The following is a 15095-nucleotide window of genomic DNA, read 5'->3' on the forward strand; positions in this document are numbered from 1 at the left end:
GAATTTATTGATCAAATTACGAATTTAAAATGAAAGATGAATCATACATTAAATAATATCGGGGGAAGGGATACTCTTTAAAGGTGCAGATATTACAATATGGTGATTTAAATATCAAAGCTGATTGAACACTGATGAGAATATTGTTAAAGAATAAATGAACACACACAAAATAAAAATAAAAAATCCGGACGAGCGACTTTTTTACGAGCGAGAATTTACGTATGAAAAGGCTTAATGTCGAGCCCTCCCTATAGCACCGGTAGGCAGTGGCCCACCTGGTGACCACGTCGTTTTTTACCACTACACCTTTAATTGTGGTCATAGAATGCGTAAAGAAGTTGATGGCAACAATAGGGACCGATGAGAAAATACAGGTGGTTGTATTTTTTATCATTATCATTATCTTTTTTTTTTTTACCTCTTATCTCAGTATTTCCATAAGTGCTGTATAAAGGTTTTTTATAACTCTAAAATGACATGAAAGAGATTAAAATGTGTTAAATAATTACTGATATAGGCCTACAGGCTATATGAATTTCATTATACTGACCGATCGAGACATAATAAAAACTATTTTTCCAAACACTTAAAATCTATCTATCTATCTATCTATCTATCTATCTATCTATCTATCTATCTATCTATCTATCTATCTATCTATCTGTATATTTTTTTATGGAAAAGTGTGTGGAAAATTTGTGTTTTATGTTCGTCACAATTGGTATAATATATCCTCGTTTAGATATTTTCATGTGTGGGAAAAGTTGGGGATTTAATGTAATTTCACACGTTTGCTTTGTATCACTGTAGTTACACATATACCAGCAAGAATACTATTACTAACTAACTAGTGAAAGATTCATGGAAACACCGACACACAATGCTAGGCGTTGCCGTATTTATTTTCAAACTTCCTTTTCCTTATAGGCTAAGCTCCTTACACTTGCCTCTGCATGTTGTGTCTCTGAGCAAAATCTCGAAGAAAAATTGAATAGGTGTTCTTCTAACAAAAATGTCCCTTCAGCTCTTGACGTTGATCCTCATCGTTGTGTTCTTCACCACAGAAGCTGCTTCGGGTGAGTTTTTAACGTTTTACTGGAAATGACACGCGGTTCTCGGAAAACCTAGACAGTTGCGGTCAGATTTACTAACAGATTTCATTCCTCACTCTTTTGGCGTTAAAAAACGACTGTCAGGATTTAATAAAGAAACGCTGTGAAACATTATGAAAAGGATGGACGGGTTATTTTGCGGTGGACCATAGGCTAATTATTCCATGTGCGAGTTTCCCTGTCAGGCCCAAAATGTACGGCGGGAGGAGAGAATGGAAATGAATCACGCAAGATGATTTACTGTAGATTGTGTTGGTCATAATGGAAATGATCTGACTGAGTCTTTGTTCTTTATTTGCACGTCGTCAGTAGATCTCACGCTAAACTTTACACTACAGGCTAGCAGCTAGCTAGCTGTTATGGAATTGTGCTATCACGCTAATTTGTATATAGACTTCCTGGAAATTACTCAGCTAGACCACAGATTTGTTTGTTGAATGTTGACTAACTCTCGTATTTTGATTTTTAGGTGAAGAGGTGAAGAAAGCAGTGGGTGATCAAGTTTCTTTTAAACTAGACAACATTGGTTCTCCTGTCACCAGCTTCACATGGAAACACGTAACACCTGGATTAACTGTTAAAGCGATTGAATGGGAAGACGGTGAAGGAATTACAATCCCGAATCCGAGATTCAAAGACATCACGACTCTTAATATAGTGACTGGACAAATCAATATTACTAATCTAAGAGTTGAACATTCTGGAGTTTATACCATCGACGTCAGCGGTAAAGAGCAGACACAAATATTCACCTTGACTGTTATGGGTGAGTGACTGCTGATTATTACATTCATTAATATTAATATTATTATTATGGTTGTTTTTACTTATCCCCACATACAGGAAAACAAAAAAACGGTGTAATTGTAAAATAATGAAATCAGATTGTAATACTTTGATTAATACCGTGGTACTTTCAAGAACACCACATGTCCAAAACCACTGTAGTGTTATAGTATACTTTGTACTAAGTTTGGATTTAATCTCTAATACCTTCATTGTACTACTGTCACGTATTTTTGCAGTGCTAGTGAAGTTGTGTTTGATTTAATTATGTTACTTTATAGACTGAATGTCCATATTTGTTTTATTGTTTCTTTCACAGAACGGGTCCCCAAACCTGTGATTAAAATAGAGAAGAGGACTACTAAATCTGATGTTGTGGATTTAATATGCGAGTACAATGAAACAATCATTTGGAAGAATTCTGCTGGAGAAACACTGACGGGTTCAGCGCACACACCGAAAGGAGAGTCCATTAATGTCACAAAAACAGGAAATCAATCAATCTCCTACACGTGTTCACTCAAGAACGCAGTCAGTGAGGAGACCAGTGATCCGGTCTATGAGAGAAATCTGTTTGAAGGTGAGATGGACACTAAACACAACTTGTATGCCAGAAGAATTTACAGGTGAGACTCGAAAAAGTACAATACCGTGCAAAAGATGTATTTCAGTAATTCAAATGTGCATGATTATACTTTTCAGAGGGCTGAAATCTTTTTTTTTAATTGATTGTAATTGTAATTAAAATGTAATTTTCTGAGATTTTTAATTTGGGATTGTAAGACATCATCTTGCACAAGCTGTAGACATAATCATCAAAATTATAACTTTTGCACAATATTCTAATTTTTCGAGGTTCATATGTACTTATGCTTTTATTAAGATGCAATTTAATAACCTAATTAGACCCCTTGTGGTGAAAATAAATGTGTTTTTTTTTTTGTTTTTTTTTACTATACTTTTATACAATAACCATGTGCAAATGAATCAGTCAACACTATTGTTTCTTTCCCGATCACAGTGCCGGTCCTTAAACCTGATCCGCTTAAAGGTGAGACACTAGAGGGATATTAACCACATAAATCCTAAAGTAACGATGAATATACATGTTTTTCTTTAGACTATGTCATGAATCAGTAATTATTTAATAAACTTACTATATGATCCTATAAATATGTGTTCCAGGAATTGGTTTTATAACATATTTTCCCCACTTTAGAAACAAACAAAGGATGTGCCGTGTCTGCTGTCATTCCTTCGGTCACGATGGTTATGATTATAACCCTTTTCCTGTCATAGCTTTTCATGGTATGTGCTAAATATTTTAAAAATATACAAATATGTTTCCATTCTATCATCTTTTCTTATAATTTGCTCTATATATGTGAATCTATGACCATAGATATAAACTCATGAATTATTCACAGTACATCTGTATTAATAAATGTATTAATAAATATTTATATTGACTTTAAATTGTAACAGCCTCCTGATTTGTTATATAGCTTTAAGACGCCTCCGTTTATGTGGGAGACGCAAGATTGATCTTATTTAGTTGTTGTTGTTTTTTTGTGGAAAATCAGAACTATATGTTTTATAATGTAAATAAAACACTTGTTTCCCCTCAGAAACAGCATCTGTGTGTGTGTTATAGATGCCACACACTAATGGATCAACTTGACCCGTCTGTGCTTCAGAATTGGCCGTTTCTCAACTTTCACTGTTGCTCTTTCCGTCTGCTGGGTGTGGGAACATCCTCAGGTTATGAATATATCAATGTACTCTTAAATTTATTTATTACTTATGGTCACCAACTTGAGAGTTTTGCAGGTGTGATTGTGTAGAAATAAATAGCCTCTAAAAATTGGTATTGTTTGGAAAATCATTTTTTTTTTAAATACATGACAATGAATGTATTATTTTGTGATCCACACTATCGATTTAATAAGTATTTTTGGTCAGTTTGACCGTCTAATGTTTGTAAAATTCTTTATATTTGTTGTAATTACTGTTGTCGTTGCTCTGTATTTGTGTTTGTTTGCTTTAATATGTCTGTCTGTATATTAACAAACGTATAATTGTATTTTTTTTTTAATTATTGTTCTTTTGTGATGGTTGTGATGTATTTTAGGACCCATTCAAAAACAAGATGGCGCATCTCAAGGGGTTTATCCTAATAAATAATTAAATTATAAATTTCACACTATTTTACAATCCATTTTCTGCATTATTTTTCTTTTGTGGTTGAAAGTAGAGAATTTATTCTATTTTATTTAGCCATTAAATCATAGGGTTATAGTTTTGAACTTGTGAATAGTTTAATGCAGGTTTATTGTAAACATTGAATGTACTGTAAATCACTTTGAATAAAATCCCGTCGAATGTGAAATGTGAATACAGTCTGTCAATTTCAAATTGTATCTATTACAGTTTTGTTTTCATAATTGAATTACATATTTGCAATATATAAAAATATTGGCATCAGGATATCCTTCTGTAAGTCAGATATTATAAATAATACACCCCAAATATTCACTCTAAAATGAATGTTTGGGCAAAAAAGATCCAGCACCAGATAGTTCATTTGTGTTATTACAGTAGTTTATGCAGTGCGCTTTAGTTACGTCTCATGCAGGTTTAGTCATCTTGCTGGATACACACTTGTGCCAGACACTGATGTCAAACACTTGCCATAAATATACACAAGATGGCAGCAGTTGAGCAGTACTGTAAATGCTGAACCCAAAAAACACCAAACCGATGGAGAAAGACCCGACACCAATGTCTCGATTCATGAACAGGTGTTGTGCCTAATTTCGACCCCCTGCCAAATTATTACCCCCCTCGTTGAATTCAGTACCTGATTGCCTAATCCCAATTTTTATATGTCGTTTATTATCTTACTGCATTTATAATTATAAGACTAGATCTAGTGAAAAACTGCTTTTAAAGGTTCCTAGAGTACGTTCAGAGCTTGGTAAAACTGCTTTTTCTTTCTATGCCCCTTGGTTATGGAATGAGCTGCAGAGTATAATATTAATAAAAACTCTCCCGCCTTTAAACATCTTTAAAAATCTATTATTGACCAATTTAAAGGAAACGTGTGCATGTTTTGTAAAGTAACTTTTGTTTATTCTATGAGCGCTGGGTAAAATTGTATGCAAGATTGAGTTTTATGTCTGTATATGTGAAACTTTTTTGTGCTGCCATTTTGGCCAGGACTCCCTGGAAGAAGAGATTTTTATCTCAATTGGACTATCCTGGTAAAATAAAGTATAGATAAATAAATAAAAATAAACCCCACCCCCACAACTAATCCTAAACCTACCAATACTAGGGGGGTAATAATTTGGCGGGGGTCGATATATGCACTACACCGGAGCTCATGACATGCATGTTTCGCCCGTAAAGATAATGGGCGTCTTTTAGTATCCGGACAACCATAGACATATACACTAGACTTCACCTGGGGGTTCTAAGCATGCGTCAAAACCGCCGCCATCTTGGAACAGGGGTCTTGTCATAGGAAGTAGCTAGGTAACGCTGCTATCTTTGCCTTTACTTCGAATTCATTGATGGTGGCGGACTTTTGTGCAGCGTATGAAGTTCACGGATGAAATCTGAACTAGGAAGAATGTTTTACAAAAAATTAAAAAAAAAATTTTTTTTTAAATTTCTTTCTGGAATCAATGATAAATACATGTCTGACCGTTGTAACAAACAAAAAAAAACAAGAAAATCGCATTCATGATGATTTGTGGTGATTTTATTTGCGTTAGACCTGTGTCTACTACATTGACGCTGATGGAGGGGCTCCCCTGTTTCAAGATGGCGGCTCTATTGACGCATTCGTTCCAATGAACTGCCGTATCCAAGGTGAAGTCTAGTGTATATATATATCTATGCCGGACAACGCGCACTACTTAGTTTAGCCAATCACAACACACCGGGCCAAACTAACCAATCTGAGCCCACTGACCGTTTCTGAGGGAGTGGTTTCATAGACTCAGGAAGTCAACCGCTCGTGACAATAAAGATGAAGTTTATAAAAAATTTGACTTTTTAAAAAAGAAAAACCACGAATACATGTTATATTGCACCCCCATTAATACAATCATGCAAAGAAAAAAAGCAGTCAACCCCCCCTTTAACAGAACAGAGAAACTTACTGGTTTGGATGGAACAACATCAGGCTGAGTAAATGATGACAACGTTTTCATTTTTGGGCGAACTATCCCTTTAACTGACCGCTTATGATTCGGTCAGCATTACCACCAATTCTCGATCAGGTCGCAGACAGGAAATTCTTTCTGTTTCCTCGAGACAAAACCGCACCGAACCACTTCATCCACAGAACCGGACGTGAGGGGCGGGGCTTAACAGTCATAGGCTCTGAGTTGGTCTATATATATATATACATACATATTATTTTTAAATATAAGCTGTTTTAAATTGTTTTTTGATCGTATTCATGTCTACAATATTTATAAGAATACTTAATTTTTCATTCATGATATGTTGTTGAGCAAAATTTAAAAAAAAATAGCCTATTGATCATGCTTAATGTCAATGAATGGATACAAACAGTAGTTTATACTTCAAGGATTTAGGCTACAAATATACACCTTTATTATTTCAAATAATATTAATAAATGTGTAACATGTTGTAAAGTGTTTCCCATTTGATGGCCTAAATTTTGAAAAAATTTGTGATTTGTTTATGTTGTTACAAATAAAAGTCCTAACGACAGAGTATGAGAAGATTTTATGTTAATGAATACACGCACTGTAGTTTAAATGACACAAATATAGCCTACAAATGTAACATGTTGTTACTTGTTTCCAATTTGACTCTATATTTGATATTATTTCCTTCATGTTCATTCATGATGATACAAATAATAGCCTAAACAGCGAGTAGGCCTTTGTGACGTAGCCTATGTCAAGTAAAAATAACCATTTAATACAAAGTCTGAAAAAGTGAAACGTGTCTGTATGAAAACAAATCGGATAATTAAAAAATATTTAAAACGTATTTAAATGGCTCATAATAAAATGACATGCAAATAACAAACAAATCATCTTAAAACACAAAAGAGTTGACTCTTAACATGCCATTTATGCAGAAAGAGCCCCCCAATGAAACAACATGAGTAATATATTTTGACGAATGCAAAAAAAAAAAAAAAAAAATGTGAAAAATGTGATTCAATATTTTTAGCAGATAAACACAGTTTATGAACGTGGTAATTAAAAAAAAATGTTAAATATTGTAGACATAGATCCTATCAAAATCTATTATTATTTTTTTATCTTATTTATCAAAACAACATGAAGCCCCGCCCAGCGGCTGTGGTTCTGAAACTGCGGTTCTGCTGCCTGATACTCTTGGATTTCCTCCAGTTGATTTGGTTTGATTGTGAGAAAGGTTCTGGATCATTTACTGTGTTCAGAAGAGCAATGAACTGCAAATACAATCTCTTAATTTTGTTCCTCTGTGGCTTCGCTGCACTCTCTGGTAGGTTCTGATTTTGTTTTGTATAGATATGTTAATAGACTGAAGTGAAGAAGCCGTTTCTCTTATTTATTGTGTAGTTGAGATCAAAAGTCACGATCAAAGGATAAAGATTCTGGAAGGATTAAGAATAGTAGGCTAATCCATATTAATATTTGTTTTCATGCATACTGTATACTCAATATTATAAATCATATTATCTAAATTGTCATAAAACATGTAGTTAAAGCCATTTTTAAGTGCAACACATTCACTTTTATTTAAAGTGACCACTTGAACAAATACTTTTACTGTCATTTTTTGTTCGTTTCGGCCTTTAATAGAAGACACTCACAGAAAGTCGTTTATATGTAGTCAAATTATAATCTTACAATAAAGATTTTTTATTGGCATTTTTTGTGTTGTCTAAAGTTAGTGTCTGAACCGAAATTGACTTTAAAAAAGAAACTCACCCTGAGAATTATTCATTCTCTGTTTTTATGCTTTTTGATCATAGTGAAACACATATGAGCAGTTGAACCCTGTTGAGTTTTATTAAATACTAATATGATTTAATTTATTATAGTCTCAACAGAGACATGTGGAAAAGATCTACTAGTGGGAACGTCCTGCATCATTAAGCGGACATCAAGAAACAAAGAGAAACCTCCTGAGATAAAATGGGTCCACAGCATAAACGGTGACATTCTTCGCTGGAAAGATGAGAATGTCAAAAAAAAGTATGAAGGTGTATCTATGGAAGAAGATGGATCATTAAGATTATTAAATGTTAGTCTGAAGGACACGGGCAAATATACAGTCACTGAATTTAATGCTGTTGGTACAGAGATTGGTAAACGAGAAATGGAAATTAAAGTATATGGTAAGATGACAAATATTTCCACCCTTCCAACACAACAATAATAACAAAATCAGACTGTGTATTTCTATATTAGTGACAGTATAGTAAATAACCTCCATGTTTCTGAAACAGAAAAGGCCCCTAAACCCACTGTGATACCCAAATGCAAAGATGGGAACGCGACTCTCTCCTGTGACATCGGAAACAGAAAAGATCTGACTGTATCCTGGTATAAAGAAGACAAAAAGATCCAGAATGAGACAAACCCTCAAATGTTCTTGTCATTTACTCAATTACAGGAGTATAAACTGTACTCATGCGAGGCACACAATCCTGTCAGCAAAGAAAAAAGTGAGAGTACCCCAATATCATGTAAGTATTTCTTATTTCATGCTTTTCATTCTTAATGTTCCGATTTTATGCTTTACTTTATCTTTTAAAATAATTAAATAAATGTGTGTGTTGTCTCTAAGACAAGATAAAACATCTAAATTAAATACTGATGTTAAAAATAAGAGTGTCTGTAAACTGTGTGTGTGACTTTTCGCGGTTTCACTGTTGTTCCATAAAGTAGGCCTATATATGAACTGTTTTTTGGGCCGTTTCCTGTTTTTGCTGCTGACCTACAATCGTGAATCTATGACAGTAAATAAGTCTAATTCACAATTAGCTATCACAACTTTTTTAGTTTAGGGTTTGGCTCCACACGCAAGGTTTCCCGCTCACCTCTCTGCCATTGTGCACGTGACGCGGTTAGGAGCTCAACATCTGTCTCGCATGCATGCTCACTCTGGATTACAGGATATTTTAACTTTGCGGTAAAACTAGGCGATCACGAGTGGCTCAACAGGTAGATTGATAAATTAACTCATCTTTCAGGCATTTAACCGACCGGGTTGACACTTCAGCGTGAGAAATCGGGGTTGTGGCGTGAGAGTCTCACGTTGAAAGCGTGAGAGTTGGCAGCCCTGGTCTTCACAAGGAAAAAGATGCAAAGTGAGAGAAAATACAACCCAGATAAGGTTTTAAACCACCCGTTAAATAGCGCAGGCAGGGAGAAGCACAGAGTTTGTATATATATAGTTGTTTCGCCATAATTCCCAATATATAGCCTATATATATATATCACAGACAACAGTAAATATAGCAGACAGAGAAACACAGATCACTTGATAAGGCAACAGAAGCTAATACCGATTTGCACCAGATGCTCTTTTATATTATTATTTTATATTATATTATTTTATATTATATTATTTCCTTGTCATGATGTCACCCGCCCGTGACGATCATTTTTCCCATTGGACTAACATAGACTCACTGTATTCCGGAAAAAACGGTATTCCGGACACTTGACCTTTTTTCACAAATTATATAAATAAATACTTTCAGGTCACGGCATACATCCGTGTCATCTTTGCCTCCTCCTCTTTCGATTCCGACCAACCTTATGCTTCCAGAGCCAGTCGTTTTATAGAAATCAACGCGAGTTTCTAACGTACACCATTGACTGTTCAGAAAATGACGAGGGGAAGGTTTTCCGGAAGGACATATGGACGAGGGGATAATTGACTATGTGCACGAGAAAAATGCTAACTTCCGCCTTGAGGGCGGATGTTGGGTACTTCGGTTCCGGTTGCCGTTGTTTACATCCTACATCAGTGGACCGGCTATCTAAAGCTTAGCTATCTAAATTTATTTGTCTAAAATTATGTTCGTTTGTTCATTGTCAAGTCAACCAACACAGTTTTCACTCATATTTGGGTGGAGCCAGGCGCTGCTGCATTGTGAAAAGTAAACGATATTTCACATTTTGTCACCGCACCCAAGCAGTCGCTTTACAGAGTGGAGCGTTGCGTATCCATGACAACTAGAAGGAAGTTTTTAGGCTACTAATTATCTATTATATTATACCCTTTAACCAGGAGAAGCCCCTGGGTTTAGAACCTATTTTGCAAGGGAGACCTGTTTAGAAATATGTGTGAACAGCCTAATATGTGTTAAACAGCCTAACTTGATAACGAACGAACCAACGTCGGATACCTTTACTCCCTGTATGACATGTAACGTTATAGTGGTTGTCAACACTGATCTATATGACGATAGTGGTTTTCAACAACATAGCCTCTGAACATCATAAACAAAACAATGGCCAACACAAACTGTTCTGGAAAATGCACTTTCTAACGCATGATTTCGAGAGAACAGTTACCAAATCGCATAGCTTGAGCACGTAGCATGGCAACATATATATGTTATATATATATAATATATATATATATGTCCGAGTGATTCCACGTGTACCGCGTATGTACACGCCGTCAAATGTCCGAGCGAAACAAAACAAAATGTAGATCTACATCTGGGGAGCGATATTTATTTTTTCCTAGGATGGTAGGAGTGATGGGTAGGTTGGGGTTGAGGTAGGTCATATGCTATATATATATATATATATATATATATATATATATATATATACACTGTGTATAATATATATATATATATATATATGAAGAGTTCAGATGCAAAAGCCTCTAAATGCCATTTGAAATTTTCATCTTTAATGATGATTTTTATCAAACTTGTATATTTAAGTTCAGTAATTTCACTTAAATAACAATTAATAGGTAATTATCATTGCCATTTAAGTGAAATTACTGAACTTAAATATACAAGTTTGATAAAAATCATCATTAAAGAAGAAAATTTCAAATGGCATTTAGAGGCTTTTGCATCTGAACTCTTCATATATATATATATATATATATATATATATATATATATACAATAATAACGTTAAGTCAACGGTATTCATAAACACGCTGAAAAGAGATTATGCATGTTGATAGCATGCCAAAAATACGTGATACGTGTCATACATACGCAATTTCATGAGATCAGTCTGAGCATGGATGTTGTTGTGACTTAACGTTCCCTTCAAAATGATGCAAATACTGAGAAATGTAATATTTAAACCCCTTCTCTCTTGCTCTGGGGAGCTGGAGGAAAATCATTAGCCAGTCGATGAACATAATCGACTGTAATATTCGGCAAATGTTCAAGACATCTGGAGAAACATACATCCTCTACGTCGTCCATCAGGCTACCGGAAACTAGACACCCCATATCGGTTTCGCAGCCGGAACTAGCATATGCTAACGTGCACATAGTCCATATACCTCAATAGAAAACGGCTCACCCACCAGAAAATGACGAAAAAAAACATTCTTATGGTTTTATAAAATAATTATGAGTTACAATATGCAAATATTTGTACTTTAAGGGATTAAAAAAATAATAATATTTAAAATTCTTAAATATAACTTTAAAATATAATGCTCAAATGAGCAATTGTCGATTAAAAGAGTGTATACACTTATACAACAAAGTTAAGAAGATTAATATGATTACTTTAACAACTTATAGGCCTAGTTGTTAAAATGTATGCGTTTTATATTAGAAATGACTGTCCGAAACACAGTGAGTAGAAATTTTCAGCTGTCCATAATCTGGACACTGCGTCTCCCGGCAGTTTTTTTCAAGATTTTTCTAATATGATTAGCTCAAAATGTGTCAAACAAACTTTGAAACGTGTGGAAGGCGTGTCCCCAGAGACAGACGAGCAATCAGGTTTATCTTTCAGCGGGTTGATATCTTAAAGGACATTTTACAGTACAAAGTGTCCGGAATACCCTGTTCCATGGCGGCACACCAACACTGCGTGTATTCTTTGTAACCCTTATCAAACACACCTGACTCAACCCATCAGCTCATAATCAGGTGGGTTAATGAGCTGATGAGTTGAATCGGGTGTGTTTGATTAGGGAGACAAAGAAAACACGCAGTGTTTGTGTGCCGCCAGGAACAGGGTTGGGAAACACTGCGTTAGTTGACCGACGTGCTCACGCTGGAAACGTTCCCAAAGCGTTGTTGACGCATCGCGAGTTCCCTCGAAAGGGAACTGGATTTCTTGATTACTTCACTTTGTTACTCAATGTCATTCGTATAGGCTAGTGCATTTTAGACATCTGTTTCTTTTCTCCTTTTGTTAGATTCACTTTGGGCCAAGCTTTGGAGATAAGCCTATATATTTTTCAAAAGCATCTAAATGTTAATCCTGCAAGAAAAATGTTAGTTATGATTAATTAAAAAATCCATCACAGTATACATTTAGCCTACACAACTATATTCACCAAAACTAATTATACGTTTTTTGTAATTAAGAGCAAATTCAGTGAAGTCTGTCCAAACATTTGACCCCCGCCCCTCGTGAAATAAAGTTGGATCAGTATTGCGCCTGATGCAGATTGTAGGATTTTTTTGCAGCTTAAAACAGATGTTTTATAATGATCCACTTGTCTGTTATTGATTTCATGTGGTTGTGTCTTACAGGTTCAGGTTTTGGTCCAGGTGGTAAACTCTTTGGTTTTGATTTCTGGGCCATGGTGGGCATCCAAGCCGGCCTGGGAGCCCTTCTGCTTCTGCTGATCTGTGTTCTCATCATCTGTGTGTGTAAAAGATGTCAGGAACGGTATAACTGTACTGTTGTGGAATGTGCAATTTTTAAATTATAATTATGCCTTTTTATGTATGCAGTACTTATGTGTTATATAACCACAGTTGTAACTTCATATTAAGAAAGTGTTTTTATAAAGACACCAGAAATTAATAAAAACAATTTATTAAAATGTGTTATATAATAAAGGACACTTGTAATATGCATTGTAACCATTTATTGAGAAATTGGTTTATAGAAAAAAAGACACTTTAATTGTTGTTGCAAATCATTTATTGAGAAAGTGATTTATAAAATAAACATGCCACACATGAAGCATTAAGCTTCACAAACGTGAAGTTTAAGAAGTTAACAAGTTTCCTACGCCCCATGAGGCCTTGCGTCAAAAGTGGGCACATCTTCCATTTCGAAGTAAACAAAGCGCGATTTGACATACTTCACACTCGTTCATTCAACAGTTGACAGTCATTCAAGTTATAGCGATCCAAACTAGCTAACGATGTGGGAACTCAACCTCAACGAAATTAAAAAGGGTGAAATAACAGTACCTTTACCCTCCGCAGTAGTTAGTTGGGAGTATTATAACAATATTATTAATAATCAATACTCATCAAGGCATGGTGACAGACAGTTGTGCAAACTGACAAACAATTAAAATAAAAAATACACACTTAGTCATTGTGCTTTGGAGTTTACTCAAAATTATAAATGAATGTGCTACTTGAATACATTAACTGGCACATTTGGTATTCTGTCAACTTTGATCCTGAGTTTAGGTGTAACATCAGTAGAGAACAGCCAATCACATGCTGAGAGAGTTCATAGAATATGTACACAGATTCGTCGTCTTTTGGGAGGTGATGGAAACTACAGTCGTTGGCAGGATCACTCACATTTAATCCACTGAATTAGTTTAGTCCGGTTATACATACAACCGCGAACAGCACATGTTGTCCCTGAGCTCTTTAATGACATCTCTCATAAAGATTTGCGACTTAATTCTTAATCATATTAAACAAAGCAGTTAACTAATGAAACCTTATTGTAAAGTACCGTTAAAACAATATTAAAGTTGCTTCATCGCAATTGACCTTTCGCCGGCCCCTCCCACAAAATGGCCATTGTCCAATCACACATCATAGCAACCGTTACTGTGTGAGCTGTTCCGTCAAACATTAAGCGGTGCGCCCACGGCGTTAGTAAATCGGACACATGATACCCCGAGAGATTGTCTGGAGAAGTTGTGTTTTTTCCCTTTCCAAAGCCCAAAACACAACGCGAGCGGTGCCTAAGATGTATTAAACAGCGTGGACGCCCCAATTCCAGTTAAATGCAGCGTGCGTGCGACTGAGATTAGTCAAAGAAGCACGGAGAAAGCAGATCAAAAGGATCCACAAAGGACTTACTGTACATTTTCGAAAGGGTTGTTGTTAACATACCATGATATTCTCTGGGAAAATTAGCAGCAGTCAGCTAAATTAGCAGTGCAGCACCGTAGACTACAGTTTAGAGGACGTTCGCAACGGGGAAAGCATGAAGCTTACATGACAACATCAGTTCATATATCAATAGGCTATCGTAACGAATAGAAATAACCTTAAATAACGTATGGTTCTCTGCCTCTTTCCGTTTCTTATGCATAACGTTAGTTACTTTTTAAACACGAAAATCGCATTCAGCATGAGCATGACACGCAATCGGTTGCTGTGGTAATGAACAACCTACTTGTTAAAGCGAACGTGTAGCTACTCCTGTATCGGAGGCAACATGAATAAATATGCAGCGCAAGTTATATATTTCGAACTCCAAACAATTAGCCACTGAACCAGTTTATAAAATCTTCAAGGCTGTGCTGGTTGCATTTGAGGTAACTTAGTATGGTCATGGGGTTTTTCTGATTTTTCTTGAGACTGGTAAGCATTAGGATCAATAGTTGTCGTGTCTCATTCATTTCTTAATTTTATATTTGGAATAAATCCCTCCACCGCATACCGTAACCCCTTTTGCTTCGATCTTGCTTGATATCGCGGAGGTATTGCTCCAAAAAAGGTCACTGACACGCACGGGAATACCATTTGCCGTCATGGCAATCTGTCGCGCTGCCCGTGTTTGACCATTTGTTTGACGGAGGTAGCAGCAGTAACTAAGGGGGGCGGGGCTCGGCGAAAGGCTAATTAGCTCTTTTATAACACCCAATGTATACCGACGCATACGGGTCAGTCCATCTCAGAGCCTGGAGCGGATCTGGAGCGGATCAATCTGTGGTGCGCGGATCCAGTTCCCACCTAAGTCCACCCTCGAGTCTTCATCTTCCTCACCGGT

The 15095-nt window shown here is 35.8% G+C and overlaps 3 protein-coding genes across 6 annotated transcripts in view; 2 read left to right on the forward strand and 1 right to left on the reverse strand.

Annotated features, from left to right (window-relative positions):
* The window catches only part of cd2 (CD2 molecule), a 20764-nt gene extending 14570 nt beyond the window's left edge, over positions 1-6194 (reverse strand). Inside the window, exon 1 of the mRNA XM_039648244.2 lies at positions 6071-6194. The gene's annotated coding sequence lies outside the window, so the exon portion shown is untranslated. The remainder of the gene's footprint in view (positions 1-6070) is intronic.
* LOC148978782 (CD48 antigen-like) overlaps positions 833-15095 on the forward strand; it is a 19698-nt gene continuing 5435 nt past the window's right edge. The window contains exons 1-6 of one of the 4 annotated variants that reach the window (XR_016168954.1): positions 833-1079; positions 1585-1881; positions 2221-2481; positions 2923-2952; positions 3121-3209; positions 3530-3620. Coding sequence is in view for 2 of the 4 variants with exons in the window: in XM_089132571.1 (XP_088988697.1) it covers positions 1016-1079; positions 1585-1881; positions 2221-2481; positions 2923-2952; positions 3121-3200 (732 nt within the window). In the remaining 2 variants the exon portion in view is untranslated. Of the gene's footprint in view, positions 1080-1584; positions 1882-2220; positions 2482-2922; positions 2953-3120; positions 3210-3529; positions 4291-15095 lie in introns of those variants that run through there. The other 3 variants (XR_016168955.1, XM_089132571.1, XM_089132570.1) reach the window with 3 other exon arrangements.
* Positions 7305-12979, forward strand: LOC120460507 (T-cell surface antigen CD2). Its single transcript, XM_039648315.2, has 4 exons — positions 7305-7419; positions 7982-8278; positions 8390-8629; positions 12650-12979. The coding sequence occupies exons 1-4, from the start codon at positions 7362-7364 to the stop codon at positions 12829-12831; spliced, it is 777 nt and encodes a 258-aa protein (XP_039504249.2). The 5' UTR covers positions 7305-7361; the 3' UTR covers positions 12832-12979.

Source organism: Pimephales promelas, chromosome 6 (genome assembly GCF_988280905.1).
Source record: "Pimephales promelas chromosome 6, fPimPro1.hap1.1, whole genome shotgun sequence".
Classification (NCBI taxonomy): domain Eukaryota; kingdom Metazoa; phylum Chordata; class Actinopteri; order Cypriniformes; family Leuciscidae; genus Pimephales; species Pimephales promelas.